We start from the raw sequence: 27,399 nt of genomic DNA, 5'->3' as shown, positions 1-27,399 counted from the left end.
TTCAGGGGCAGTAAGAGGGTAAACTCAAATTTTCAAGTGCATTTCAAGTCTCTGCTTGTTCAGTTTTGCTACCAAGTAAGTCACGTGATGAAGCCTAATGTCATTACAGGAGAGAACAACAGAGGATGTGGATACAGGGAGGTGTGAACCAGTTACAGTGGTTAGTAAACCATATACATGTATAATAAATGTGGTGGATTCTTATATCTTCATTGAAATCTGAGAATGGCTTGCCAAAGCACTAATTAATAAAAGCAAGTTAGTAAGAAGCCAAAATAAAGTAGTTGAAGTACATGGCAATCCATTGGAACAGTTTAATCCCAATGTAGATTTAGACTGTCTAATGCAATGATTTTCTAACATTTTTATCAGATCTGTTTTTCTTCCCGGTTGAAGGTATACACAACCCCTTTCTAAAGAAATAGACTGGAGATTTAGGATTGAAGTAGGGGCAGGGAGCCAAGAGTCTGGGCCCTTGGCGTCCATCTAGTCCTCTCTGACAGCTCTGAGGACCTTTGTGTAAACCCGGGGCCTGAGAGGACCCAGATACTTCCAACTAGGAACTTGCCTCCCTAAGACGGTCGTTCTCAGCCCAGAAGAGAACTTACCTGGCTAAGGATACCTTTCAGGCCAGAGGAGGAGAGCTGAAATAGGAGATAAGGACCTACCTTCAATTGTTGTAATCCATGCACGAGTGCACATGCGTGCATACACTACACACACACACACACACACACACACACGCCTGCCATTCTGCAAGATTCTCTTCCTACCCACAGATTCATCTAAAGAGACAGACTTATCTTAGGAAGGCAAACAACTTCGAAAACACTGTTTTCAAAATGTACCGAACACATTATTTAATTAGTGACCATGACTAATATTTTTGATTTATGTTGCTTTATTCTAAAAAGGATTTAAATATTTACTATAGAAACACTTGCCTTCTAAGGGCTAGACTACTAGAAACAAAAAGCACAGGCAGAGGAAACTGGGTATGGAAACATGCCACAGGTGGCAGCCACTGGCCACATCATACCTGTGCAGAAATCTGTAAGTCTGCCATTCTCTTTCCTCCTCTATTTCTTTTGGTCCATAGCCTCTCATTGAAATAATTAACCAGAACAATATGAGGAAAAATAAAAGTTGAATCTCAGACTACAATGTTTTATTGTTTTGGACCTTTGCTAAAATAGGATTTTGTATTATTTGTAGATTTTCATTATCCTGCCCATTTGACTGAATCCACATTAGAGTTTATAGGCATGGATTGCTCTGGGGATTTGTGGAGGGGGTGGTGTCTACAGGATGCAGTACTATTCTAACATCAGGATCTCTGAGTTTTTGGTTTATAGGTAGTGGTTTTTGGAGTGTCCTGGGAACAGTAGTATAACTTCATTTGATATTGTTCTTGTATTGAGAAAGGTTTATTAATACTTTCTTTTGTATATTGGAATGAGTACTATGAAGATATAATAATATCCATAAGACTGTTTTAGATTCTTGAAAATATTTTGGCAACAAGAATTCTTAAATTAGTGACATATGAATAACTTCCTAAATTGCAGTGTAAGGAAGTGGTACTTAATTTGTGACAAGGAAACCTGCTGATTATATATAGTTGTAGGTACACCATTTGCTGAGCAACACAAGCGTGAAATGAATAATAATGAATTCAGCCTTTAGATTATTTTTCTTTTCCTTTATCAGGCTGTGTTCTAGATCCTCAGAAAGGAACCACCGTGGGGAGATCCTTTTCTCTCAGCTGGCGGAGCCACCCAGATGTGACCGAACCGATGCGATTTAGGAGTGCCACCACATCTGGAGCACCGGGAGTGGAAAAGGCAAGAAATATTGTTCGCCAAAAAGCAACTGGTAAACATTTATTTAAATGCTTCTCAAAAGTCTAATTGTTATCTAAAATAAATTTATAGGCATAAAGTGTGTTAAAAATTCTACTCAAAATTTAAATATTAGACCTTATATTAAATGAAATGTCTCTACATCTTTTTAGCTTTCTGCTCTGGTTACTTTTCAAATCACAGTTTTCAGTTACTTATTTCTAAATCCTCCATTGTGAGAAAGAACTTGTGATGTTGATACTGAGTGAGATATTTGTGCGAAATAGAGAAAATACAGGTTTTGTTTGAACCTTGAAGAAAATAGATTGTTAATAAATACACCAGTAGTTGCACTATTGTCAGTGTTAAACAATATTAATCTTTAGAGTGTGGCAACCTGTTTCAGCAAAGAAAAGGAGAATTTCAGGACTGGATAGACATTTTCATTTTTTGCTCCTTTGGAAAATTGAGCCTTTTCATGCCTGTGGATGTTATCTTTGCAGCGTATTTCAGTTAACAACTTGACCAACAACCCCCAGTTAATTGGACTGCTTTGCTACATTTTACTCTTTTTTTCTTTTCTTTTCTTTTCTTCTCTTCTCTTTTCTTTTTTTTTTGAGACAGAGTCTCGCTCTGACGCCCGGGCTGAAATGCAACGGTGCGATCTCAGCTCACTGCAACCTCTGCCTTCCGGGTTCAAGCAATTTTCCTGCCTCAGCCTCCTGAGTAGCTGAGATTACAGGCGCGTGCCACCACGCCCGGCTAATTTTTGTATTTTTAGTAGAAACAGGGTTTCACCATGTTGGTCAGGCTGGTCTCGAATTCCTGACCTCGTGATCTGCCCGCCTCGGCCTCCCAAAATGCTGGGATTACAGGCGTGAGCCACTGCACCCGCCCTACATTTTACTTTTAAAACAAAAAGTGAACTCTTTAAAAAGAAGCTTGTATACGGCATTTAATAAGAATAAATAAAGCCACCTCCTCCCCAGTGACTTTGAGCCTGTTACTTAGGTTTAAGACAATTGTAATTGATATTTAACATGTTGACTTCAGAAAGTCGCAAGATCCTCTGGCCATAAAACAAAGATTCATTAAAGCTTAACATATTCTATAGTGCTTAGTAAAGGCTTAATACAGATGGTTTAGAATCCTGTTGGAGTTTTTATGAAAATATATTCCACCTTAACTGTAACTCTCTCATACTTTTTTGCTGTAGCATTTGCTGGAAATTATCACCTTATTTACATGCACAGCCTATTCTCCTTCTTTCTTTCTGTCATTCTCTCCCCTGAGGAGAGACCCAATTCTTTGTTAGCAGGCAACTTTTGAGGATGCTCATTCACTGATTTCCTTTCTCATTCCAATTCCTAAAAACTATTTGCTTTTATCATTGAATTCTTTTTTTGTTTTGTTTTTTGAGTCGGAGTCTCATGCTGTCATTCAGGCTGAACCGCAGTGGAGCGATCTCAGCTCATTGCAACCTCTGCCTCCCAGGTTCAAGCGATTCTCCTGCCTCGGCCTCCTGAGTAGCTGGGACTACAGGTGCGCACCACTATGCCAGGCTAATTTTTTTTTTCTTCAGTAGAGATGGGGTTTCGCCATGTTGGCCAGACTGTTCTCATACTCCTTACCTTAGGTGATCTGCCCGTCTCTGTTTCCCAGAGTGCTGGGATTACAGGAGTGAGCTGGCATGCCCAGCTCTTCTATCATTGGATTTTTTTTTATTTTTTATTTTTTTTGAGACAGAGTCTTAAAAAAAAGCCCAGGCTGAAGTGCAGTGGTGTGATCTTGGCTCATTGCAACCTCTACCTCCCAGGTTCAAGCGATTCTACCACCTCAGCCTCCCGAGTAGCTGGGATTACAGGCATGCACCACCATGTCCAGCTAATTTTTGTATTTTTAGTAGAGATGGGGTTTCACCATGTCGGTCAGGCTGGTCTTGAACTCCTGATCTCAGGTGATTTGCCTGTCTTGGCCTTCCAAAGTGTTGGGATTACAGGCGCCCAGCCTATTGGGAATTCGAATAGGCAAAGGGTAGGAGAAAGGGCAGTAGGGTAAAAAGTTTGTTCCAGTTTTTGCAAATGTGTTACTATCATTTGTAGTTCCATTTCATTAATGTTAACTGATGTCATATGAAAATAGTAAAGCAGCAAGTAAATCTTTATATTTTTGTTTTAGAATAAAACTGATTTTACAGATTGTGGTTTTACATATATGAAGCACGTTTTCCTCCTATGTTCATTCAATTCCTCCAATATTTATTTGACTAGCAGTATATAGAAAACATAAGAACACCGTAAAGTAGACACTTAAGATGTATGGATTTAATAAGCATGAAATGTGACATAAAAGGATGGGTTTCATGGAGATTTTACCTTTTCCTCAAATATCAAATCTTTTAATGTTCAACTTGACTTTTATGTGTTCTTGAGCTTTTTGGATATTTAATTTACTAAATGATTTGCTTTTGAATACAGTCAGCTCTCAGCAAACCAACTTCTGAATGAAGGCCAGATATGCCCTCTCTCACCATGGTCTTTTTGTCCTTTAGGAAAGGAAAACTGATTATAATGTCTGTCCAGGCAAACAACCTGAATGTGAATCTGATACACAGCAGAAAGAAGGAAAGGCTAAACATATAAAGCATTTCAAAATAAAATTATTTGTGGATTGCCCATTGTCCTGTGTCATGAGAATGACTGACTGAAAGTTGGCTGTATTTAGAGACTACAATTAAATACTATACTTTGTACTGACTTCCTTTAAAGTTTAAAAGTTTAAATGACCTCCTTTAAATGTTTAAAGAGAGCCCAGAAAAGTAATAATAATAAAGTGAAAGGTCCTATTGTTCTTCTGACATAATTATTACTTTATCTCTCCTGGAAGCTAAGCGAAGCCAGTCTATCAGCAACTGTGTCCACCTTTCTGAGGCTTTGCCTGCCACTAAAAGCGTCCCGCTCCTCCTTCACACCGTGAGCGCTCTCTTACCTGGTCTCTCTTACTCTTCTTGCTCTCACAGGCTGTCAGGTACTGTAATACTGTCTCATGTGTCCATCACTGTTCCTGGGCTTCTCCCGCTTGCCTCTGGGCGTTGCTTCCTTTGTTAATATCCCCACATCACACACGTGCCTGACCATTACACTAGTGTTAAATTGCAATGAATGCTAGTAATTGCTCTTGTGTAGTTAGATACTTAATGGCAATTAGATAGTCAAGAAAAATTTCTATAACTTTGGTCTTGGCAATAACAATTAAGAAGGATAGAAGGGTTTTTCAGTCCATAGCTATTTAATAGGGGGAAATGTGATGCCTGCCTTAGTGTGTCTTCTATACAGTGCCCATAGAAAGTAAGGGGATTTTCATAAAAGTTTTGAGAATGTCAGTATTAGAATGCTTACTATGCCTTCCAAAAAATGAATAAACTAGAAAAATGTATGTAGGCGGGATCTACTTGGAGTTAATAAATCATATATGTGAAGTAATGACCAGTTGTATAGATTTATACTGACTATTGAAATTTGAGTGCAAAAGGACCAGTGCCAAAAAGCAGTAATTTCCAAAAAAAAGAAACGTTGTTCCTGTACTTCAGCCAATTAAAATTGAATTTAGCCATGTGTGATTTACACACAGTACATTTTTTATTAAGATATCATAGCACCAAAAGTCATTTTTGGCCTACTTACTTCAACAGAAGGATTTACCTTTCTCTATGTTGAATAGGCCTATGTCTATTTATTTTTCAGTGATTCTAGGATGAACTGAATCTTCTTCCTTAAAAGAGAAAGATCATTTTCATGATCTTTTTTATTTTCAGAAATTTGGCATTGTAGATTAGTATTTTTTGTTGTTGTTGTTTTTGATTTTTTTGAGACAGAATCTCTCTCTGTTGCCCAGGCTGGAGTGCAGTGGCATGATCTCGGCTCACTGCAACCTCTGCTTCCCGGGTTCAAGCAGTTCTCCTGCCTCAGCCTCCCGAGTAGCTAGGACTACAGGTGTGTGCCATCACACCTGGCTAATTTTTGTATTTTTAGTAGAGATGAGGTTTCACCATGTTGGCCAGGCAGGTCTTGAACTCCTGACTTCGTGACCCACCTGCCTCAGCCTCCCAAAGATTAGTATTTTTTTTAACATTGGAGATAACCTAATTGTGGCTTTCTGTAGTACTAAATTATGTCATACTGTGTTTTAGCAAAGCAGAATGAAAGCTTACGTTCTCTGATGGCTATGTGAATACCATATTACTTTATAGAATTTAAGGGAAGAAGTTTTACCAAGAGCGAGGACTATAATGTTTCTTAGAAAACTCTTTTTCTCCAGTAACTATTAAAGGTGAAAAACAGTAAGAATGGTACATGGGAAAATGGTCACTAGTCAATTAAATTACTGTTGAGTTTTAACTGCCCAATTATTTGGTTTTCAAAAAAAGCTATTGTTTGGAGATGATTAATAAAGTATTTAAAATGATTTTACCCCCTGTTTGGCTAATACACACCCCAAAAGAATTTTTTTCATGGTGAAAAGTTTTCTTATGTCACAGTCCATTTTTTTCTATATTTTGTTTCTCTTAAGTTTTTCACTAGTTTGTCCAGAACATGTTCCCACAAGAAATCTCTTCCTATTAGTAATTTAATTTTGGAAGCTTTTGTTCTCATTCAATATTACATTTTATTTTACTAAGACTCTTGGTTCCTGTATATACGTATACAGTTCCAACTGAAGTTAAATATGATTTAGAGCAGTGGTTCTCAATTGGGGACAATTTCAACAATGCCTGGAGACATTTTTAATTGTCACAAGTGGGACAGTGCTAGTGGCAGCTTGTGGGTGGAAGTCAGGGATGCTGCTGAATAGTCTGCAATGCACAGGACAGCTCCCAAACAAAGAATTGTCTGGCCCAAAATACCAGCCGTGCCAAGGCTGAGAAATCCTAAGTCAGAGTGAAATCAAGTGGCCTGGGCTCAGTCTGCAGTTTTCCTGCCTTTGCCATCTTTGTTCTTGGTTTTGTAGCACAAAGGGTGAAAGAACTTCAGAGTATAGTGACTTTGAGAACAACCTGACATTCCAACTATGATAGTGAGCTTCTTAGCCTGATGCCATTGGTTCTTTACTACTTAAAATGTTGCCATTGTCCTTTATGACTGTCCTATCAAGAGACTGACCCAAGGGCAGATTGTATATTCTCCACTGGTTGGCACATTAGAGTATTGAATTTGCCCTCCAATTTAAATCCAAGTATGTAGGCATACCCCACCAACATACTGCTAGATAATATGACACTTAATTTTACTTTCTGGCACAAGTTCCTTACCCTATCAATGATTGCTAATTTTGTTTACATTTAAGTTAACATGATTGCCAATTTTGTTTACATTTAACTTTTTTTGTTTTTGTTTCTAATCTATGTGATTTAGAAACCCACCAAAATTGTTTTAATAATATAAGCAATAGACAATTACTTACTTTTAGCTACGATTGTTTGTTTTTCTGATCTTTTTGGGACTGTATTTGGCGGCAGCAGCAGAATTTTGGGTGGGTTGTTCATATTCTGGGAGGAAGAAGTGACGTTTGTATTTTGGAGTCACAACCACCTGTTTCCATTAATATGAATAGCTACATAAAGAAACACAGTTGGGGAGGTAGGACTGGCACTTTTTGTGATTTTCTTTTATTTGTTTTTTTCCCTTGGTGAGAACAGTTCTTTCCAGCTGTTCTACAGTTTTTTTTTTGTTTGTTTTTTGTTTGTTTTTTTTTGAGATAGAGTCTTGCTTTGTACCTCAGGCTGGAGTGCACTGGTGCGATCTTGGCCCACTGCAACCTCTGCCTCCCAGGTCCCAGTTCAAGCAATTCTCCTGCTTCAGCCTCCCGAGTAGCCAGGATTACAGGCATGCCATGCACAGCTAAGTTTTTGTATTTTTAGTAGAGATAGGGTTTCCCCATGTTGACCAGGCTGGTCTTGAATTCCTGAGCTTGTGATCTACCCACCTCGGCCTCCCAAAGTGCTGGAATTACAGGTGTGAGCCACCACGTCCGGTCTGTTCTACAATTTTAACTGCTTTTTAGGTTAAAACATTTATCAATCTGTAGCATTTACAGATAGTAGATTTTATTTTTCTTTTAGGAATATTGTAATAGTAGTAATGAGAGGATCAACAATCTCCCCTTATTCTAAAAAAGCATATTGGAATGGTATGGCAAACCTTGCCTCGCTGCTTCTGCATCTGGTTTGTGTGCTTCTAGGAAGTGCTTTTTTGTCAGGACCTGGTCCGATTTACCCTTGGGAAGTTTGATCTTGTGGGAAACCTCAAGATGCTGAGCTGATGTGCATTTCCTGTGCTTTTTATAGGATCAGATTGGTATCATGCAAGGTGTTTTAAAAATTAGGAAATTATACTATTTATTTTGCTTATGCAACCTTGTATAAGGGATAAATGGAACTCAGAATTTTGGTTATTGAAGAATGAGCCTCACTCCACTTACTAAATGTAAGACTGAGTAAGGAAGACTTAAAAAGTGAGTGAAATTGCTGTGAAAAATAGAGATCTGGAAAAAAAAATAGAAGTTACTGAAGAGCTTACACACTTAATTTGATCACACTGCCTTTTCTCAGTGGAAAAAAATGAAATTAAGTAATCCTTATTTGATTGTTTTTCGGTGTTTTGAATGGAGCTTTAGAAAGTAATAGTTTAGGCTGGGCGCAGTGGCTCACTTTGTAATCCCAATACTTTGGGAGGCCAAGGCGGGTGGATCACGAGGTTAGGAGATCGAGACCACCCTGGCTAACATGGTGAAACCCCATCTTTACTAAAAATACAAAAAACTAGCCAGTTGTGTGCCTGTAGTCCCAGCTACTTGGGAGGCTGAGGCAGGAGAATGCCATGAACTTGGGAGGCGGAGCTTGCAGTGAGCCAAGATCACGCCATTGCGCTCCAGCCTGGCCGACAGAGCGAGACTCCATCTCAAAAAAAAAAAAGAAAGAAAGTAATAGTTTAGTAATGGTATTGTGTAACTTACACTGTCAAGAGACGAGAAAGTTAGTGCTTTTAAAATCTGGGTAGTTGGAACTAGCTAGGCTTTAGAGAGAGTACACTATTTGGTGAATCTAAGATAGAATTTAGCTCTTTGAAGTGATTTAAACAAATTGTGTGATATTCAAAATAGAAAATGCAATAGATCTAGGATGTATTATATAATTTTATTGTAACTGATATAATTCTTTCTCCATTTTAAATATCAGATAATCCTGTCTTTTGGTATTTGCATATCACTATTAAAATGATTTTCATTCGTTATGAAAGAGCAACTGCTAACAGCTAACCCCACAGAATGAGAGCAGATTTAACATAAATTGCCCTTTCTTAAATAAAATGCCAGCAGAGGGAGCCCAAGAACTATTTAAAAAGGAAAAATAGTAAAGAAATTGTTTCTGTCATTCATGTATTCATTTATACAAAACATGTATTTAATATAAAGTATGAGAAAATCCCAATAAATATACCGTTACAAATCAGGAAATTGGGTTTAAATTGTGGGATAAGGAGAATTGAAAATTCTCTTTTCACACCATCTCAATTGATAGTCAACTACAGGGGTAGGTAGCTCAGGGCACCTACAACCCAACAGCACACTTAAGCATCGTGGCTCTCCCCTTCCTTCCCACTAAATCACGAGTGCTCCTGCCCTGCTACTGACCGCTATTCCTGAAGGCTTGGACTTTCTCCATCTGATAAGTCCCTCCTGACAGCTTTATAAAAACAAAGCCTTAAAAGCTGCATTAGGCCAGCCTGTTGGGAAGGCAGACCAGCTGGTGGTGGCTGGCTCTCCGTCCGTCCGTCTGCTGTGTTGAGGACCAGTGGGGACGCTCTGATTTGGAAGCAATGGTGCTGTGGCTATATTGCATCCCACCAGATGGCGATGTTCTTTATCTTTAGGAAGATGCTGCCAGTGTTGGCTCAGCTCTTATTTGCTCCTGCTCATAGCCCAGAAACCAACATCTATCTGTTTTTGGCATCAGGCTTCAGAGACTAACTCTTCCCACTATCCATAAAAAATGGCATTTACCAATTATAGTTTAGAAAGTTAGGAAGCTCTTGGGCTCCCCCTTCTGATACTGGATTAACCAGTAGATTCATTAACAAATATAAACTGTTCCCAGAAGGTTTCAACATCTTGCGTAATTAGAATAAACAATTAGAGAAGACAGCCGGAAGGGCTGGCCCTATGGTGTTATTTGGCTTCTGTTGCTGAAGGCTGAAGAGACTAGAAATAGATCTGTGAGAAGGACGTAGTCTATACTTTGGGATGTGTAAGTAGATTAAAAATGTGCACATATGCTTTGCGTTTCTCTGTAGAAAAATGAACAGTTCTTGGCTGTTCAAAAGAAGAGGAAGGCAAAGACAACCTGGGAAACATGAGGCTTTAACATAGCTGTCTTTTCTTGCTACCTTGGCCTATCTTTGCTTGTACTCCAAACAGTTTCCCACCAGCATCTGAAGTTAGACTATGGGCTGGGCACCATGGCCCACGCCTGCAATCCCAGCACTTTGGAAGGCCGAGGCGGGGGGACTACTTGAGACCAGCCTAGGCAACATGGCAAAACCCCATCTCTGTGAAAAGACAAAAATTTTTTGGGTATAGTGGCATGCACCAGAACTCCCAGGTACTCAGGAGGGTGAGGTGTGAGAATCAGTTGAGCCAGGGGGGTCGAGTATGCAGTGAGCTGTGATCACACCACTGCACTCCAACCTGGCAACAGAGCAAAAAAAAAAAGTAAATTGATACATTTTTGTAAGTGAAGGATCACAAAAATTTCATAGTTTTGAGGTCTTGTAACCATATCAGCACACTATAAAATGCATTTTCATTTGGATAGAAAAATAGCAACCTTTTATTGAAATCCTCTGTATTAAATGTAGAATCTTCCAACATACTTCTTGCTTAAGGTGAGCCATCAGTTTGCCTTATGACTCAGATTAAAGGATTATACAGAGGGTGGCCCATTGACAGTGAGTTTCCATTTCAGGTGACAAACCAGGTGACCCAGCCAGTTAAGATAATACAGGCTGAGTTTTGATTATCCTCTTCTTAGTAGTAGTAATGAGCAAATTAAAATTTTTGGAAAATATTCTAGTTATGTGGATGTAAAGTTTCATGACTACGTCAGTGAGTGTGGAATCTAGTGAGAAACAGAGCAATGGGGCTTGCATGCAGGGCCGGGGAGCAGGTCCTGTAGGGGATATTCCCAGGGCAGCATGGTAAGGAGGGATGAGGGAGCAGGTGTGAGTTTAGCATAGGGGAGTGAACAGCAGGAAGAACAGAGTAGCAGGTGCCAACTGGGTTAGTACTACTGGAGACTAAAGTGAGCTAGAGTACCTTGCAAGGGGATCAGTATGTCCTGTGAGATCAAGGAAAGCCTGTGTTCACCCTGACTAGGATGTTTGACGACTCTCTAACAAGAGAGGGCTTTGGTGGGTTTTAAGAGGAGTGGCACAGCCAGATCTTTATTTTAGACGGACCATGGAGAGGATAAATATGAAGGTGATAAGAAGAGGGGGACAGTGATTAGTGATTAGTTTGCAGGCTATTAAAACAACCTACGTAAAAGGTGGTGCAACCCTGAAGCTGTGACTCTAGAAAGAGAGGGTGGGGTGATAATTCCAGTGCCTTGGGTGGTCTTTAGAGATTAAAGTGTACTGTGCAGTTTAGAAATGAGCTGGGGGGAACTCATTCTATAGGGGAATATAGCCTGTAATAATACTGAGATTATCCTGTGGTCCCTACCCAGCTATGGTTTTCTATTTTATGTCTCATATATATTGGTTTTCTACAAATACCTGTGGATCATTCTGTACTTTAGAGAATAATTCAGCATTGCATTTGATGAAATAAGCCATTACATAACTATAGCATTTTATTTTGGACAGTTGGGCACTTACCTGTTAAAAAGGCATAATGCAGTAGAAATTCCCACATTTCCTTTCATCTTCCTTTAGGGTGTGTGTGTGTGTGTGTGTGTGTGTGTGTGTGTGTGGTTTTCTGTTCTTCTCAAATGTACATTACCCATTCTGTGCATCTCCTGGATCTCTCTTTCCTTGGCATGCCTGGCCCTGAAATGTCAAATGACTTTTACAGTTCTTAACCTTTTATTGTGGCTTTTTTCCTTTACTTTGATTGAAAAATAAAAGACTTTATAGAACTTAAGTGGAAAAGGTACTCTTGGAGTAGAATATTAGGGGTTAGCAAGTGTAGGAAACTTGATCATGTAAATGCAGATTATCTGACTATAAATTATTTGTGAAAAGCATTTGAAACTTTATTTTTTAAATCGGTTGTTTTAAGTGGTGAATGTGTTTTTTAAAAACTTGAACTGTAACTTTGCATGTTTTGTTAATGCTCACAGAAGTGGAGGAGTGTCAACAGTCAGAAAATGCACCTGCAGCCGGATCTGGCCATCTCACAGTGGGACAGCAGCAGCAGGTCCTTCGGAGCAGCAGCACCTCTGACATCCCCGAGCCACAGTGCTCAGATTCTTCTCAGGGTACGTGATGTCTTCAGTGTTTAATACAGAACTATAGATTCTGGCAGAGGAATAAAAGCTGCATATAGTATTGCTTTGTACATGTATTCTGAATATATTTATTTCAAGGGAATTACCTTTTTAATTTGATTAGAAGGATGTGATTTATGGCAATGAAATATTTGCACTATTTAAACCTGTTTATCTAAATTATTTTTAGATATCTATATGTAGATATATACCCACTTTTTTAAAGGTTGGCATGTTTGAGGACGAGACAGGAGTCCAAGTGGCTGGAGTAGAAGGAAGACGGAGGCTGTTACAACATGAAGTCAAGTAGGGCATCAAGTTAGGTATTATGGAAGGCAGGGAGGCAGGATGGGGGCAGGGACATAGGGAAAGGGCTGTGAGAAGAGCCGTTAAAGTTGAAAATGAGAATGGAAAGCTGACCAGACTTGTGAAAAAGTTTATTAGCAGCTTGCCGACTCTGCTGAGGTGGAAAATAATAACTTTTAATAGCATTAATCTACACGGTTTCACCAACAACTTGCAGCAGCAACAGGGTGTGGAAAGCAGGGAGACAGATGGTTTGACCTGTAAACAGTGAAGAATAGATTTCTCAATGAAAGAGTGTGCTTAAAGTGTGTCTAGTATCAGTGGAAATAGTTATTCTGTTTTGGTGTCATGAATTAGTTAAGAAATCAACTCTATTTATCAACAAGTTATCTCATATCTTTTAATGTCAAAGTCATGCTAGTCTCATCAGATGAGTAGGGAATTAGTCTGTCTTAGAAATCCTCTGGAAATAAGAAAATACAGTAAAAGCTTCAGAAAATGTATTATCTGAAAGATTTTTGAAAGGTTTTGTATAAGGCTTTTTTTTTATACATATTTGGTAGAAACTACCAGTTGCCTGGATTTTTCTTGTAGGAATGTTTTAAAATATCATTTATATTTTAACATAATTTCAGTTATGGAGGAGGAATAAGTTCAAGAAATGTGTTGTACAGTATGGTGACTGTAATTTGTAACAGTGTATTGTATTCTTGAAAATTGCTGAGTAGATTTTAAGTGTGTTCTCACCACAAAAAGGTATGTGATACATGTTAATTAGCTTAATTTAGCCGTTGCACAGTGTATACACATATTTCAAAACAATATATTATACACATTATATTAATATAATTTTTATATGTCAAGTTAAAAAATTAAAAAAGTTAAAATAAAATAGTTATAGGACTATTTAGATTTTCCATTTCTTGTTCTGACTTTGATAAATTATGTTTTTCTAGAAAAAAATTTTTTTTTTTTTTCAAATTTATTGCCCCCAGATTATTCATAAAATCCTCTTATGATCAGCTTTAGTGTTTTCAGGCTTTGTGGTGATATTCCCTTTTTTATTACTGAAACTGGTTATTTGTGCTTTCGTCAATCTTTATTCTAAAGCAATACTGAGGCACCTTACTGCTCTCTTCTTCCTGTTGGTTCATCTGGCCAACACAGGCACTTTTTCTCTGAGATACCTTCCCCAAGACCCCAGGAAGGGTTTTGTTGCCCTCCCCTGTGCGAACATAAATGCACTAAGTGAACCTGTTGGCCACAGTGAACAGTAATCAATCCACTCTCTTCAGAGCTCTCTGTGGGCCAGAGACCAGGTCTAAAGTGTGGACTTGACCCATAGGCTGCTGTTTTGCCAGGCCCGTAACTCCTGTTTTTACATATCTTAGAATATTTAAATTTAATAGTTACCTATATATAAAATCATTTTCCGGTTTTAGTATCTGAAACATTCCTTCTATTTCCGCTACCCCCCTGCCCCACCATTTCTAGGTCAAAAGGCAGAAAACACACAGAATTCGAGTTCTTCAGAGCCTCAGCCTATTCAAGAGAATAAAGGACATGTGAAGAGAGAACATGAAGGAATAACAGTAAGATATTTTCAAGCCATTTCAGTTTGTCATTAAAAATAAACATTAATTAGTGCTCAGTAAGTAAATTTATTGGTGGCAGTGATAATTAAAATATTTTTTTCCATTTAGACAGTTTATAGGCCCAAATGATGTTGAGATCTTTTAAGATTTTGCTTGCTTTCTATGTAAAATTACAGTCACATTACAAAAATAGGAAAAAAATTAACATGAAAATGGAGTTCACCACCTGGTCTGTGTATGGCACTGTGTATTTTTAAGCAGTTACCTTTGCCTGTTAAACCTACGTTTCAGATTCCCCATTCCTGACATCCATTTAGGTAGCCTCTACCTGACATGAATTACTAGAATCAGTGAGTATTCACAAAGATGTTAGGTTTCTTAAAAAAAAAAAAAAAAAAAAACATAAAATGGCATTTATTTAAATATATATAAAGTATAAAGAAGAAAATTAAAACATAAGCCCGTAACTCATTCATGCAGATAACCCCTATTCATTTTTTTTAAATGTAGCATATATTCTTAGAAAACTCAAACATCACAGAAAGATACAAAATAAAAAAGGGAAGGCCTCTCCTTGCTCCCCTCCCGCTGGACAATAACCCATGTTATGTTTCTTTTTTCTTTATTTTTAAAAAGGGCATGTACCAGTTTACATTTGTATATTCTGTTTTCAGCAATGAAATAAATACCCAGAAACCCACCATGAGCTTCAGATCATTTTGGCTTCTACACTCCTTCCTTGTTCCCTCTCTCTGCTATCTCCCCTCAGAGAGGGGCCTTATCTTGGCTTTGTGTTCATCATCCCCTTGCTTTGCTCTGTAGTTTTGCTATATAACTATGTATCTCTAAACAGGATGTTCTTTAGTTGTCCTTACTTTTGAATTTTTTAATAAAGTATTGTTGCTTTGTTTACTCAGTTACATATTTTTAAGATTTATTCACATTGTGCCATGTAGCAATAGTTCATCAAGTTTTCTATGATGTGGTATTCCACTATAAGTAGACCACAATTTATTTTTTCATTCTCTTGTTGGTTGACATTTAGATTGTTTCCAGCTTTTTGTTTTTGTGAAAACTGTAGCCATGTACATTCTTGTATGTGTTTTAGCATCTGCATGTTTAATGTTTTCTCTATGATGGCTATCTAGGAATGGAATTAATGACTTATAGAATAAAATAATTTCTTTACAAGATAACCCCTGTTCTCTAAAGTGGTTGCATCACTCATATTTTTGCCAGCATTGTGTAGAGCTCCCATTCATCTTCATTCTTGCCAACACTTTCTGTTATCAGATTTTTTCATTTTTATTGGTCAACTGAATGAAAATAAGATGTCTTATTTTGCATTTCTTAGACTACTAATAAGGTTAAAAATCTTCCCATATGTTTATTGGCCATTTTTGTTTCATCTGTGAAATGCCTGCTGATGTCCTTTGTTGTTTTTCTATTTTTTGTCTTTTTCTCTTTATTTATATTTACTAGCTCTTTGTATGGTATGAATACTGATCCTATTTTGGTTATGTTTGTAGCAAATATCTTCTTCCAATATATGGTTTATATTTTTACCTTCTCTAGGGTATCTTTTGATGAACAGAAGTTCTTCATTTTGATATTCTCTATTATCATTTTTATTGTTGAGGCTTTATGGAATTTTTTAAAAGTCTCAACTACACAGGAATAAAAATATTATATTTATAAATGTTTCAGGTTTGCTCTACAAATTTAAGTCTTTTATCTATTTGGAATTGATTCCTGTTTATGGAGTGAGGTAGGGATCCAATTTCATTTTTTTTCCTGAATAGATAACTACTTGTGTCAGGTCCCATTTATTGAATTAATTTTTCTTTATTCATCTGAAATGCCACCTCTCTTTCATATGTGCTATTTCTGAGATATGTAAGGCCTCCTTTTGGTGTTTCTTATCTTGATTCTTGGTTACTTTATCTTTCGGACAGTACAACATCTCAGTTACTATAGTTTTCCCACCTCTTTCTCCCTTTTCCTTCTAACGGAAGTTATTTTTCCATAATCTTTTGTCTTTCTTTGTTGCTGAGAAGTCTTCTGTCCATCCGGTCCTGTCTGGTTATTGTTCCTTGCTGTTTTTGTTTGTCCTTTTCCTTCCATTTCACTATAGTATATTTAGGTGCAGGAATCTTTTGGTTCGTATGTTTGTTCTTTTTGGTATATGCTATGTGCCATGCATCTGTAAGTGCTTGTCTTCTGTCATTTCTGGAAAATTCTTGGTAACATTTCTGCATATATTGTCTCATTTTTTCCTCATTGGTACAGTGGTATCTCCACCTGTTACATGGGACACTGGGGTTTTAAAAAAAAGAACACAAATATTGCCTCTTTTATATTCTCTCTTTGCTTTCCTCCTGGAATTCTGGGTGGAAATATATTAGACTTTCCCATTCTGTCTTCCTTGTCTCTTAAATGTTTTTTATATTTTCTATTCTCATTGGCTCGGTGTTTCCTGGATAATTTTATCAGCTCTGTCTTTCATCAGTTCAGTAACTTTATCTTTACTGTTAATATTTCCATTGAATTTTTTAGTTTAGCAATTATGCCTTTTATTTCTGGCAGTTCACGTTTATACTTTTCAAGCATATCTTGTAATTTCTAATAATGTTTTGTTGCTTGCTTGTTTTTGTGATTCCAACTTTTATTCCTTTAAAATGTTTACAAATTGCAATTCTGAATTTTTTATCTGATTATCTGAAATCCTTGGGGGATCTAAATCTGATATTTGTTGTTTCTGAGATTCTTACACATGGTGATTTATTTTCTTTAGTGTTTGGTGATGTTTTATTATGGGTTCCTAGCTGGCTGATCTTAATCTGCAGAAAACGTGGATTTCTAAATTGATGACATTTCAACAGCATGTTTGCATTTGTTTCTTGCACCACATGGGGAGTGCTACTTTAATCCTGGAGTCTTCGTCCTCTTGCCACTGGCAGTGGTACTATTGGATTTACCCTTGCAATAGCCACATTTCACTGCCCTGGTTTCTGCTCACTTTTAAGGGTTGAAGGTAGATTTCTTGGAAGTTTCTTTTACTTCCTGTGAGCCCCAAATTGCAACTAAAGTTTTATGTAGGATCTGGTTCTATGGCTGGGAGGTATTGTGTCTCTCATATAGTTAGAAGCAGAAGAGTCTACATTCTGTTTTTTAACTAAGGAAATATTCTGTGCATATTTCCTCTTAGCACATTAGATATGTATCATTCTTCTTTAAGGCTGTGTAATAGTTTTTTCATATAGTGTTAATCCTCTAAATCTTCTAAATATTTTATTCATGGCTTGCTTTTTATTAGCTTAATAATTATTCTTTCTTTTAATTTTTTTTCCAGTTTTGCCATGGTCAACATTTTTGGGGCATTCTTTTTTTTCTTTTAACTCTACATCTTGTTCCCCACTTGAACCTAAGGTTCAAGGCCCACTGGCAGCTGTGTCTTTTTAGAAGGTCTGCATTTCTTATTTTTGTCCTTCTTCACCTGGGTGCCCTGCATGGCCTGGTATAACCAGCATCTCTTCCTGTACATAGAACTTGCTGATTACCACCCAGTACTTCCTGCCTTGAATCCCCTCCTGTCTTCCCTCTACCACTTCATGTCCATTGCTGTCTTGAACAGCTCTCCTATAAAGCTGAGCCAATTAAGGCAACAGTTTATTCTGCATCCCCTTCAGAGGCAGTTTATTTGCATATTTTGCTTATATACATTATAATTATTTTGTGTAATTTGTGTATGTTTTGTCTCTCCAAGCAAATTATAACTTATTAGAGGATGCAGATTTCCTCCTGATTTTTTTTTAATCCTGTGAATTTAATACAAGGTTAAGCAATGCTCAGGAGAGTCTGTGGCATGCTTAACTAGGAAGACACTGAATGGACCTTTAGATCTCTGGGTGGAGTTTGCGCCTTCCCTACCAGCACACTTATGATTTGTGTGCATAACTTATGCCTCCTAGAGCATTGTGTTCACAATATATGTGTGCCTGACCAGAAGAACAAATAGAACTTTAAAACAAATTCCTTCCATATAATTTAACATTCCTTCTTAGATCAATTTAATTGGATGGATGTAAGTTGACAAAGTAGAGGATATAAATTAAAGTTTCAGATCTTGAGTAACATAAAATTAAATATAGTGATTTGTGAAAACATATCCTTCAAATGGAAAACATCAATTTATTTAGCTATTATTATTATTTGTTTCTTTTTCTTTAGAAATTTGGGCTAGAAACTTAAGTCTTATAACAATGAAAACTTTCCTGTAGTAAATGCAATATTTCTTTTTGTCTGAAGATCTTAGTTCGAAGAAGCAGCAGCCCTGCTGAATTGGATTTGAAAGATGATTTGCAGCAGACACAAGGAAAATGTAGGGAAAGACAGAAGAGTAAGTTCCGGGAAATGTCTGTTCCTCCAACTACAGAGTTGATATGTTCTATTTTCTTTTTACATTTTATTATTATTATTATTAGAGACTCAGTCTCACTCTTCCGCCCAGGCTGGAGTGCTCTGGCACAATCATGGCTCACTGCAGCCTCAACCTCCCTGGGCTCAGGTGATCCTCCCACCCAATCCTTCTGAGTAGGTGGGACTACAGGCACATGTCAATGCGCTTGGCTGATTTTTCTATTTTTTATAGAGATGAGGTTTTGCCATGTTGCCCAGGCTGGTTTTGAATGACTGGGCTCAAGCCATCTTCCCACTTTTTACCTTCTAACTTGAGAAATAGCTTATCAATTTGAGAGAAATGGTTGTGAAATGGGACCTTCTTATTCCTGGAATCCTAGGATTGACAAAAGGTTCATCCATACATATAATAAAACAGTTCTACTCACCCGTACCTTGAGAGGCCTGTCTTTCTACCCCTGGACCTTTCTCCAGGTGAGTGGTACATCAGAGACTGATGGCATGAGTGAGCAGATAGACCAGAGAGAAAAATTATCTTCCCCAGAAAGTTCCCAGAGGCTAGAAGCAAAAAGCATCAGAAGTACATTGAAGTCAATGGGTTAAATACTTAGAAATGGAATGAGATTGGAATCCTGAGACGTATTATCATATATTGTAAAATACAGCCTTAGTACTCTGCTTTCCTGAAGTCAGGTGCCAGAGTAGCAAAGTAAACACCTCCTCAAGTTCAGGACAGTTCTTGATGGTGCAGAGGAGTTCTACCTTCACCCTGCTAGCTTAGAGCTCTTTAGGAGATGAAGTTTGGGACCTACCATTGGTCACCTGGTTACTGAGACAACTTTTAGTTCTTTGTGAGTAAATAGAGGACAGCAGATTAGAAACAGCAAGAGTAAGGGACTGTTAGGAGTAGATACAGAGAGCAGCCAGAAGGGTGAGCAGACAGAGATGTAGACGCATAAAGTTGTTATGAAGTAGACAGGAGACTCTGAGAAGCAGAACTGTCTAGGTTCATTTTATGTCAGACTAAATAGTTCTATAAGTCTTTGTGGCCTAGCCTTATTATATTATGATAAATTAGAACTTATTACTGTTTAAAGGGGAGAATTTCTGTTCTAGAAAATCTGTTGTATTGGGACACTATATCCCCAGATGACCCTGAATGAGTCACCCTAGGTCTACGTCTACCTGTCAGGCTTGGGGCATACAACATCTTTAGACTCTTCTACCCGGTAGAGTAAACTTGCATTTGTGGTGGATCAGTTATTATCTTCTTCCTCCACCCATCCTCATTTTGTAAGTCCCAGCACACTTTAGGACTTGGTGTAGTTTGGGTGTAGGGGGTACTGAGTGAAGACACGTTGAAGAGTGCCACTTGAATGATACATAGTGGTGCTCATAATGGCTATTAATATCCTTATTTGGAAGATTCATTTTCTTGACCAAGAGCCCCACATGGGCACTTTTTGAGCTCCTCTCAAGTTCTGCAGGTTCTGCCAAAGAACATGAATGATTCCTACTGTGTCTGCTGTTTGTTTAGTTACTTTCGTATCAGTAATTGTGAACATTCTGATTTTCAGCTATTTTTTATCTTAAACTTTGGTTCTTCCATTGTACCAGGTGAAAGTACCAACAGTGATACAACTCTGGGCTGTACCAATGAGGCAGAGCTGTCCATGGGCCCATGGCAGACCTGTGAGGAAGACCCAGAACTGAATACTCCCACAGATGTTGTGGCTGATGCTGATGCCCGTCATTGGTTACAACTGAGTCCCACCGATGCTTCAAATTTAACAGGTAAATTGCATTTTGAAAAAGAGGCACTAATGCAAACAGCTGGGAGATCAGTTGTGAATCATTGGAGTCTTGTATACAGAGGGTTCTGAAACAGTTGTAGGAGGAAGTGTGCCATGCTCCTGACCACTGTCCACCATAGGAGGAAGTGATGGTATTCATGTCAAGCCTTTACTATCCCTGACTGAATTGTTCTATGCTAGAAAGAAGAGTGATTTTTCCAACTCATACATGTTATAAATCCAGGATAAGTCAAAGAGTTTAGATAGCTTATTGATTAATTTTTAAATAAAGTATTTTGATACATAAAATGTAAGTTGTAACATATACAGTATGTAAGTTACAGGGAACAGTAATGAAGTGAACACGAGTGAGTCTACTACCCAACTTAAGAACTAGCAGGGCACCCAAGCCAGTGAGGTCTCCTAGAGGTCCTTCTCAAGTCCCTCCCCTTCTCCCATTATCTTGGGACCCTAGTCCAAATTTGTTTTTATACTAATTTCCTTGATTTCTTTATAGTTTTACCGTGTGTGTCAAGCAATATATCATTTAGTTTTGTTTCTAAACTTAAAAAAAATGACTTCATACTCTGTATTTTTTGCAACTTTTTAAACCTCAGATTGTTTGACTTCAGAGCCAAACTTTCTGGGTCGGCTTCCAGGCACCTCCGAGGAATTGCTGGGTGGCCTTGAGCTAGTTATTTAATCTCTGTCCTTTTATTTCTTTGCCTTTAAATTTGGGATAATAGCCCGTACTTTATGAAGGCTGTTGGAAGAATAAATGAGTGAACATCTAAGTCAGGTGCCCAAAATATTGTGTGTGGTGTAGTCTGCAGTTTTAGCTACACACGCACAGACACACACACACACACACACACACACACACACACACACACACACACACTGTGTGACACTGGGTAAGTGAACCTCAAAGGTCAGGTTCCCTCACCTGTTTGACCAGGCTGATGAGAACGGGGAGGCCATGGAGGAGCTGGGTTTGGTTTTGCTTTGTTTTGTGGAGTGTCAGGAGAGACTCGTGGTCTGAGGAATCAGTGCGGGAAAGGCTGACTAGAGCCAAGACTTTTATGGATGCACATTCATGTTCACACACAGGTATCTTGTATGAAAACAACCACCACAAAGTAACATGTTAAGAGTGTTATTAAAATGCCAAAAATATTTAAAAATGATTAACATAAAGGCTAAAATTTGACCTTAAATGGATTTTTTTTTTTTAAACCAAGCAAACTGGTTTTCACTGTGATTTAAAATTTAACTAACGTCTCTGATATTTGGGAAATTCTTGATAGAATATCATTAAAACTTCATAAAATTAACATATGAAGGTGGTATTCAATAAAATTCTTTATAGACTAAATAATGATTTTGACTAATAATACTATACATTGATATGAGATTCAACATTTACAAAGAATTTTGAGGCATTCTCTTTGATTCTGTATGGGAAGCAGGCCAAGTCTTATCATGTCTGTTTTAGAGATGGGGAGATTGAGACCCAGAGAAATTGTTATCAAGCTGGAGTGTGAGTTCCAGAGATGAAACTGGCTTCCAAAATGTTTTGACTCAACGTGCAGTGCTATGTCTACTCCTTTACACTGTGTTCCTGTTAAAATTAAAATTACTGTAAAGCCCTTTGACCTACTTGAGAATCCTTACAGATTATCCAAAAGAAAGTCATCATTGTGGTACTGTAGGAGGCAAAACTGAAGCTTCAGTAGGTTGAATTTACTTAAACATGGACTAGTTTTAATTATTTTTATTGAAAGGGAAGAAAATTAGGTGATTACTTCTTTTGTCTGTTCTTTGGAAAGATTAGTTTTGATCCCATTTCAGGGTATGTATTGGACAGCTCAATTTAATAAACCTCTGTGAGGTAATTTTATATGATGCACTCCATGTTGTGATTAACTCCTCCAAATACTCATTTCTTCTTTGAAATACTAATATAGAGAATCAGTACACGCAGTTCAATAGTTCACCTTGTCATCTGTGAAAAGGACAAACTGTAATGTGATAAGGCTTAAGGATTATCACAGTTCTGAATTTAACTTTCTGTTCTTAAGAGAGCAATTTCTTCATAAATGTTCAAAATAAAACTCATATGAGCCTGATTTTTAGGACATGCAAAGAGAAACAATTTGATTATATCTTTGTTTCTTATTGAATAATCCTACCAGTTATCAAATGCTTAGAATAATAAACTGCCTCCAAAATCTTAAATTCCTTCATCACTGGCAAACTGTTTACTTTTATATTTGCTTTCTCATTAAATCATGTTTGCTGAAAATAACAGCTAAATTTACTGTGCATTGTCTTAAAGTTTACCTGGGATTTGTTTTAATCAGATGTGGTAAGACATACAGACATGGAAATGATTGTCATGGAGGAAGAAGTTTATACTCACGGATCCCTGGAAACAGGGGTCATGCAGGGAAGTACCAGGAGGCAGAAGGAACAAAATGGGGCAACCGCTTTTAGTGTCATTTCTATGGAAATAGCAAGGCAAGGCAGGGTATGCAGTTTTAGGATTGCTAATATGAATGACTTCAGTGGGCTCTGGAGCATACGGGCTGTTTCTAGTTTCCTGGTACCCAGTCCTGGGATGACAGGGCAGGGGATATTGACTTAGTATGTGAGAACTAGAGAAAGGAGGTAGTTGGAGGGTCTGAATTTTGAATTGGTAGGTTTGCATGTGAAAGACCTGCTGCCTGGTGAATAGACTTCTATCTCTAGGAATTAGCTAACCCTGGAAGTGGCAGTCCTTCCCTGATCAGTGAGGCCCTAATGCCAGAGCATTGAGAAGACAGAAAATAAGAAAATGTACTTAAGACATGCATACATTTAGTTCTGTTGAAATAGTCAGGGGAGGGGGACATTTATGAGTCTACAGCTAAGAATCAGTATTGTCATTTACCTCATCCCTTATTTAACAAATAAGCTTATAGTCTAGAAATACTGATTTAGATGCTCTGAGAAATAAAAAGATGAATAAGTCATAAGCCACTATAGTTTTTAAGAGCTTATAAAAAGGACAGAAGACACAACATTTATCCTAATAGTCACAAATAATGTGATAAATTCTATGACATTTACTTAAAGTTGTAATCATAGAGATAGACAAATAGACAGATGGAACAGAAGATAAAATATAGCACTGAGTGCACACAGACATGGAATCATGATATATGATATATGTGGCTTGTCAGGTCTGACAAGGAAACAATGTATTGTTCAACAAATTTCTGTGGGACAAGTACTTAGCCATATGGAAAAAAATGAAATAGAATTCCTACCTCACGCCATGTCCAAAGTCAGTTTCAGAGGGATAAAGTACATAAATGTGAAAAGGAAAATTTAAAAACTTTTGGAAGAAAACGTCTTTTTTAAAAGGTTCTATGATTTAAAAAAAAAATAGCTAACCATAAAAAAAGTGTCAGTAATTCAACCTCAGCAAAATGAAAACTGCATTACCAGAGAAACTTTTAAGAATTCTGTGGTTTAGCAGAACCACAAAGGGAAAAAGCCAGCTTTGTTGCTCTTTTCTTTCCATGTTCTTGTTAGCTCAGTGATAACTTTTAAAGTAAGGTTTGGTGACAAATGTTATCTAGCATCTTGGTTTAGTTGGGAGGTTCCAAGGTCTTTCTCTACTGGAATGCAGACTCCAGGAGGGGGACTCCTGTTGTCTGCTATGTGCACAGCTGATTCTTGCTTCCGAGAATATTGCAGGACAGGAGAGAAGCATTCAATAAATACTTGAATCAGCGAACAAATACACTTTAAGCTGCAAGCTGTTGTTTTATATAGCTGAAAAGAGCAATTAAATTTTAATTTTTTAGAAATAATATATAAGACAATTTCAAAATCTCTTTTATTTAGTGTGGTTATCACAGTCTTGCATCCAAATGTTACAGAACTTTTTTTTGCCACTTCTGCTTTTAATTATGGCTGTGAATATGAATTACAGCTCCTGTTACCTGCCACTAAAATTGTTTTTCCAAGAATGCTTTGTCAGCATTCTCTGTCATCACCTATATTTTTGGCATTTCCACCAGACTTTTATGTGTTTCGAAGTCATGAAATATTAGAAAGAAAAATAATAATGATAGCTACTGGGGCATTGGTAGCTCACCTTCTAAAATCTTTGCAGTGAGCAGTGGACATCCTTGAAAAGGAGTGGAAGAAGGAGAGGAGAGCCAGGCTGCGCTGGTGGGAGCAGGATGCCATCTTACTGTTTCTCCACTTGATCATTGACATCGAGGCCAGGCCTGAATTTTCTGGCTCTAGAATTAAGTTGTTTCACTCAGGCCTTTGAGTTTGTTTTTTATGTTTAGTTTTCAAATCAAAAGGAAAATTTTTTTCAGAGACCGAGGCTGCATTTCTTTAACACTGTGCCTAGCTTATATAAAATTGCAGCCATATTAAATCACCATTTGGCCTTAAATGCTTATTTTGCCAACTACCAAGACTTATTTTGTGGCTGAAATCCTTTCTATATTTGCAAAGTTCTAAACTTTTAGATCTCTTTGTAAAAATTATTTATGTGTTTGGAGAAAGATGATACAATTATGCTTGTAAGAGTTTTCACTTTAATAAAAAAATTTTAAACACCCATATAGCATTAAGTAGTAATAAAACAAAAAGATAGCAAGCTAGCATACTAGGCTGCTAATGAAAAATAAAATAAAATAAATATTGGGTATTTTTAGGGTGAACATGAAATTGTCTGAAGTCTCTTAAATTCCCATTTTTAATTAAGTGCTCCTTCACTGAGGAACCCTCTACATGTAAAATGTCAGCATCTCTTCTGTCACTTATGCCACCAGCAGAGTAATTTTGGGCAAAACATTTGAACTCATTAACATTTTTGTTCATAGTAATACTGAGGAAACTCATACAGGCATCTCAGAAACTCCTAAAGAAGTCAGCATACCTTGATAATTTTATGGAGGATGTTGCCTAGGATTTTATCACTGAGGCATGAATTTTTCTGAGTGTAAAGCAGTACTGAAGCAGATTTTCTATGTGGGATTCTTTCATAAGTAAGGGCATATTCGTTGGCAGGTTGAAAAGAGGTGCAGGTGATGATGAGGTATCTGTCTACATGTACTTGGAGTGGTTACTCAAGCAAATCTCCAGTGTGATTGGGATGCTGGGGACCAATCTCTGTTTTGGATAGCTACATTTTTGGAGTGAAGGTTTAACCAGCGATGAAACAAAGCTGTAAATTATCTAATCCCCTTACTTTTTTTTTCTCCTCAAGGGATTGAAAAATGCCATGACATCCTTTATGAGAAAAATAAATGCCATATTATGCTTCTTGTTCTCTTGGGGGCTCATGTTGATTCATAAGCATTTATTGATGCTTCAGCATACCTTTTCAGACTAACAGATGCCTGATATTGTACTTACTTTACAGAATTAGGGTGATGAGTCTTTCTTCCGAGGTTTTATAAAAGTCAGAGAACCCAGAAGGCCCATAATTAGGTTTTTTGCACTCTGCCTTTCAGGCACAGTGTGTAGGAATTCCAGTTTGGATGATATTTGCACATTTTGATGTGTCTCCTGAGTTGAGTATATGATACTCTTGTGGGAACTACAGGTCTGTTTTCCTCTAAGAAGGAACAGTGCTTCTGTGTTTGGGAAGGCCTTTCCAAGACACCATGTGCCATCATTATTACATCTTTTTTTGTGTGTGTCTTGGGATCTTTCCATCACTAATTTAATAAGCATAGCTTATTATAGTGAGCAGCCATTTTTGGACCTGCCCTGGCTCCTTTTCAGTTTCATTTTTTTCTTGCCTTTTGTTGCCCTTGTCATTCCTCTACTTGAGTTCCTCAGATCCAGAGATTGTGCTTCAGTTTCTTTGATTAGGCCTTAAAAATGCCAACAACATATACACTCAAGATGACACTCAGTGGGGACTGATAATTGCCTAGAAATCAGTCCGGCTTTATTTGTATGGGGTGAAGAAGAGAACTTTGGGAATAATTATGTTAATAAATTAACACAATGTATTCTATTCAAAAATTAGGAAAAGAATAACAATAACATACATGTTAATAAAAAAGGAACTAATAAAGCTGAGAGCATACATGCATGTACTAGAAAGCAAATAATAGTTAGAAGACAACTAAAAATTGTTCTTTAAAAACACTAATAAAAATAGACAAACAGGCAAGATTGATCAAGAAAAAATGTTGGAGGTGAAAAGGGAACAACTACGAAACCAATATAAATTTTTAAAATAATACAGTATGCTATTCAAATAGATCTATAAAAATAAAGGATAATTTCTAGCTTTACTAAACCTTCACGTAAAAGAGAAACTTTACCTTTTTCATCCCATTCCGTAGAAAGAGAAAGAAACTCACTTCTGTTATCTACCTTATGTTACCTTGAAACAAACCACACAAGGTCAGTATGAAAAAAACGTAATTAGAGACCATCTCACTTATAAACATATAAGCAAAAAATTCTAAATAAAGCAATAATAAATGAGATTGAAGAATGTTGGAAAAATATCATACATCAGGGCTAAGAGAAGTTCATTCCAGGAATGCAAAAGAAAAGCCTATGAGAAAGATATCCAATAGATTCCAATTGAGGAACAATCTATAAAGCCCCAGTACTCCTTAAAAACCATGAAGGTCATCAAAAACAAAGTTTTAAGAAAACTCACAGTCAAAAGGAGGCTATGGAGACATGACAGCTATTTGTTATGTGATATCCTGGATGAGATCCTGGAACAGAAAAAAGAATTACCTAAAAACTAAGGAAATCTCAATGAAGTGTAGACTTTATAATAATCTTTTAGTATTGGTTTGTTGTAATAAATATTCCATTCGAATATAAGATGTTAATAGTGGAGAAATTAGATATGGAGT

The 27,399-nt window shown here is 37.3% G+C and overlaps 1 protein-coding gene across 2 annotated transcripts in view; it reads left to right on the top strand.

Moving 5' to 3' along the window:
• RALGAPA2 (Ral GTPase activating protein catalytic subunit alpha 2) overlaps window positions 1–27,399 on the top strand; it is a 326,457-nt gene that overhangs the window by 109,435 nt on the left and 189,623 nt on the right. Inside the window, exons 16-21 of one of the 2 annotated variants that reach the window (XM_063600987.1) lie at window positions 1,711–1,875; window positions 4,728–4,868; window positions 12,238–12,375; window positions 14,185–14,282; window positions 18,594–18,684; window positions 20,322–20,498. In XM_063600987.1, coding sequence (XP_063457057.1) covers window positions 1,711–1,875; window positions 4,728–4,868; window positions 12,238–12,375; window positions 14,185–14,282; window positions 18,594–18,684; window positions 20,322–20,498 — 810 coding nt within the window. The remainder of the gene's footprint in view (window positions 1–1,710; window positions 1,876–4,727; window positions 4,869–12,237; window positions 12,376–14,184; window positions 14,283–18,593; window positions 18,685–20,321; window positions 20,499–27,399) is intronic. The other variant, XM_008962966.5, reaches the window with a different exon arrangement.

This window comes from Pan paniscus, chromosome 21 (genome assembly GCF_029289425.2).
Source record: "Pan paniscus chromosome 21, NHGRI_mPanPan1-v2.0_pri, whole genome shotgun sequence".
NCBI classification, from domain to species: domain Eukaryota; kingdom Metazoa; phylum Chordata; class Mammalia; order Primates; family Hominidae; genus Pan; species Pan paniscus.
Note: the sequence above shows the minus strand (reverse complement) of the source record. Positions and strands in the feature narration are given on the sequence as shown.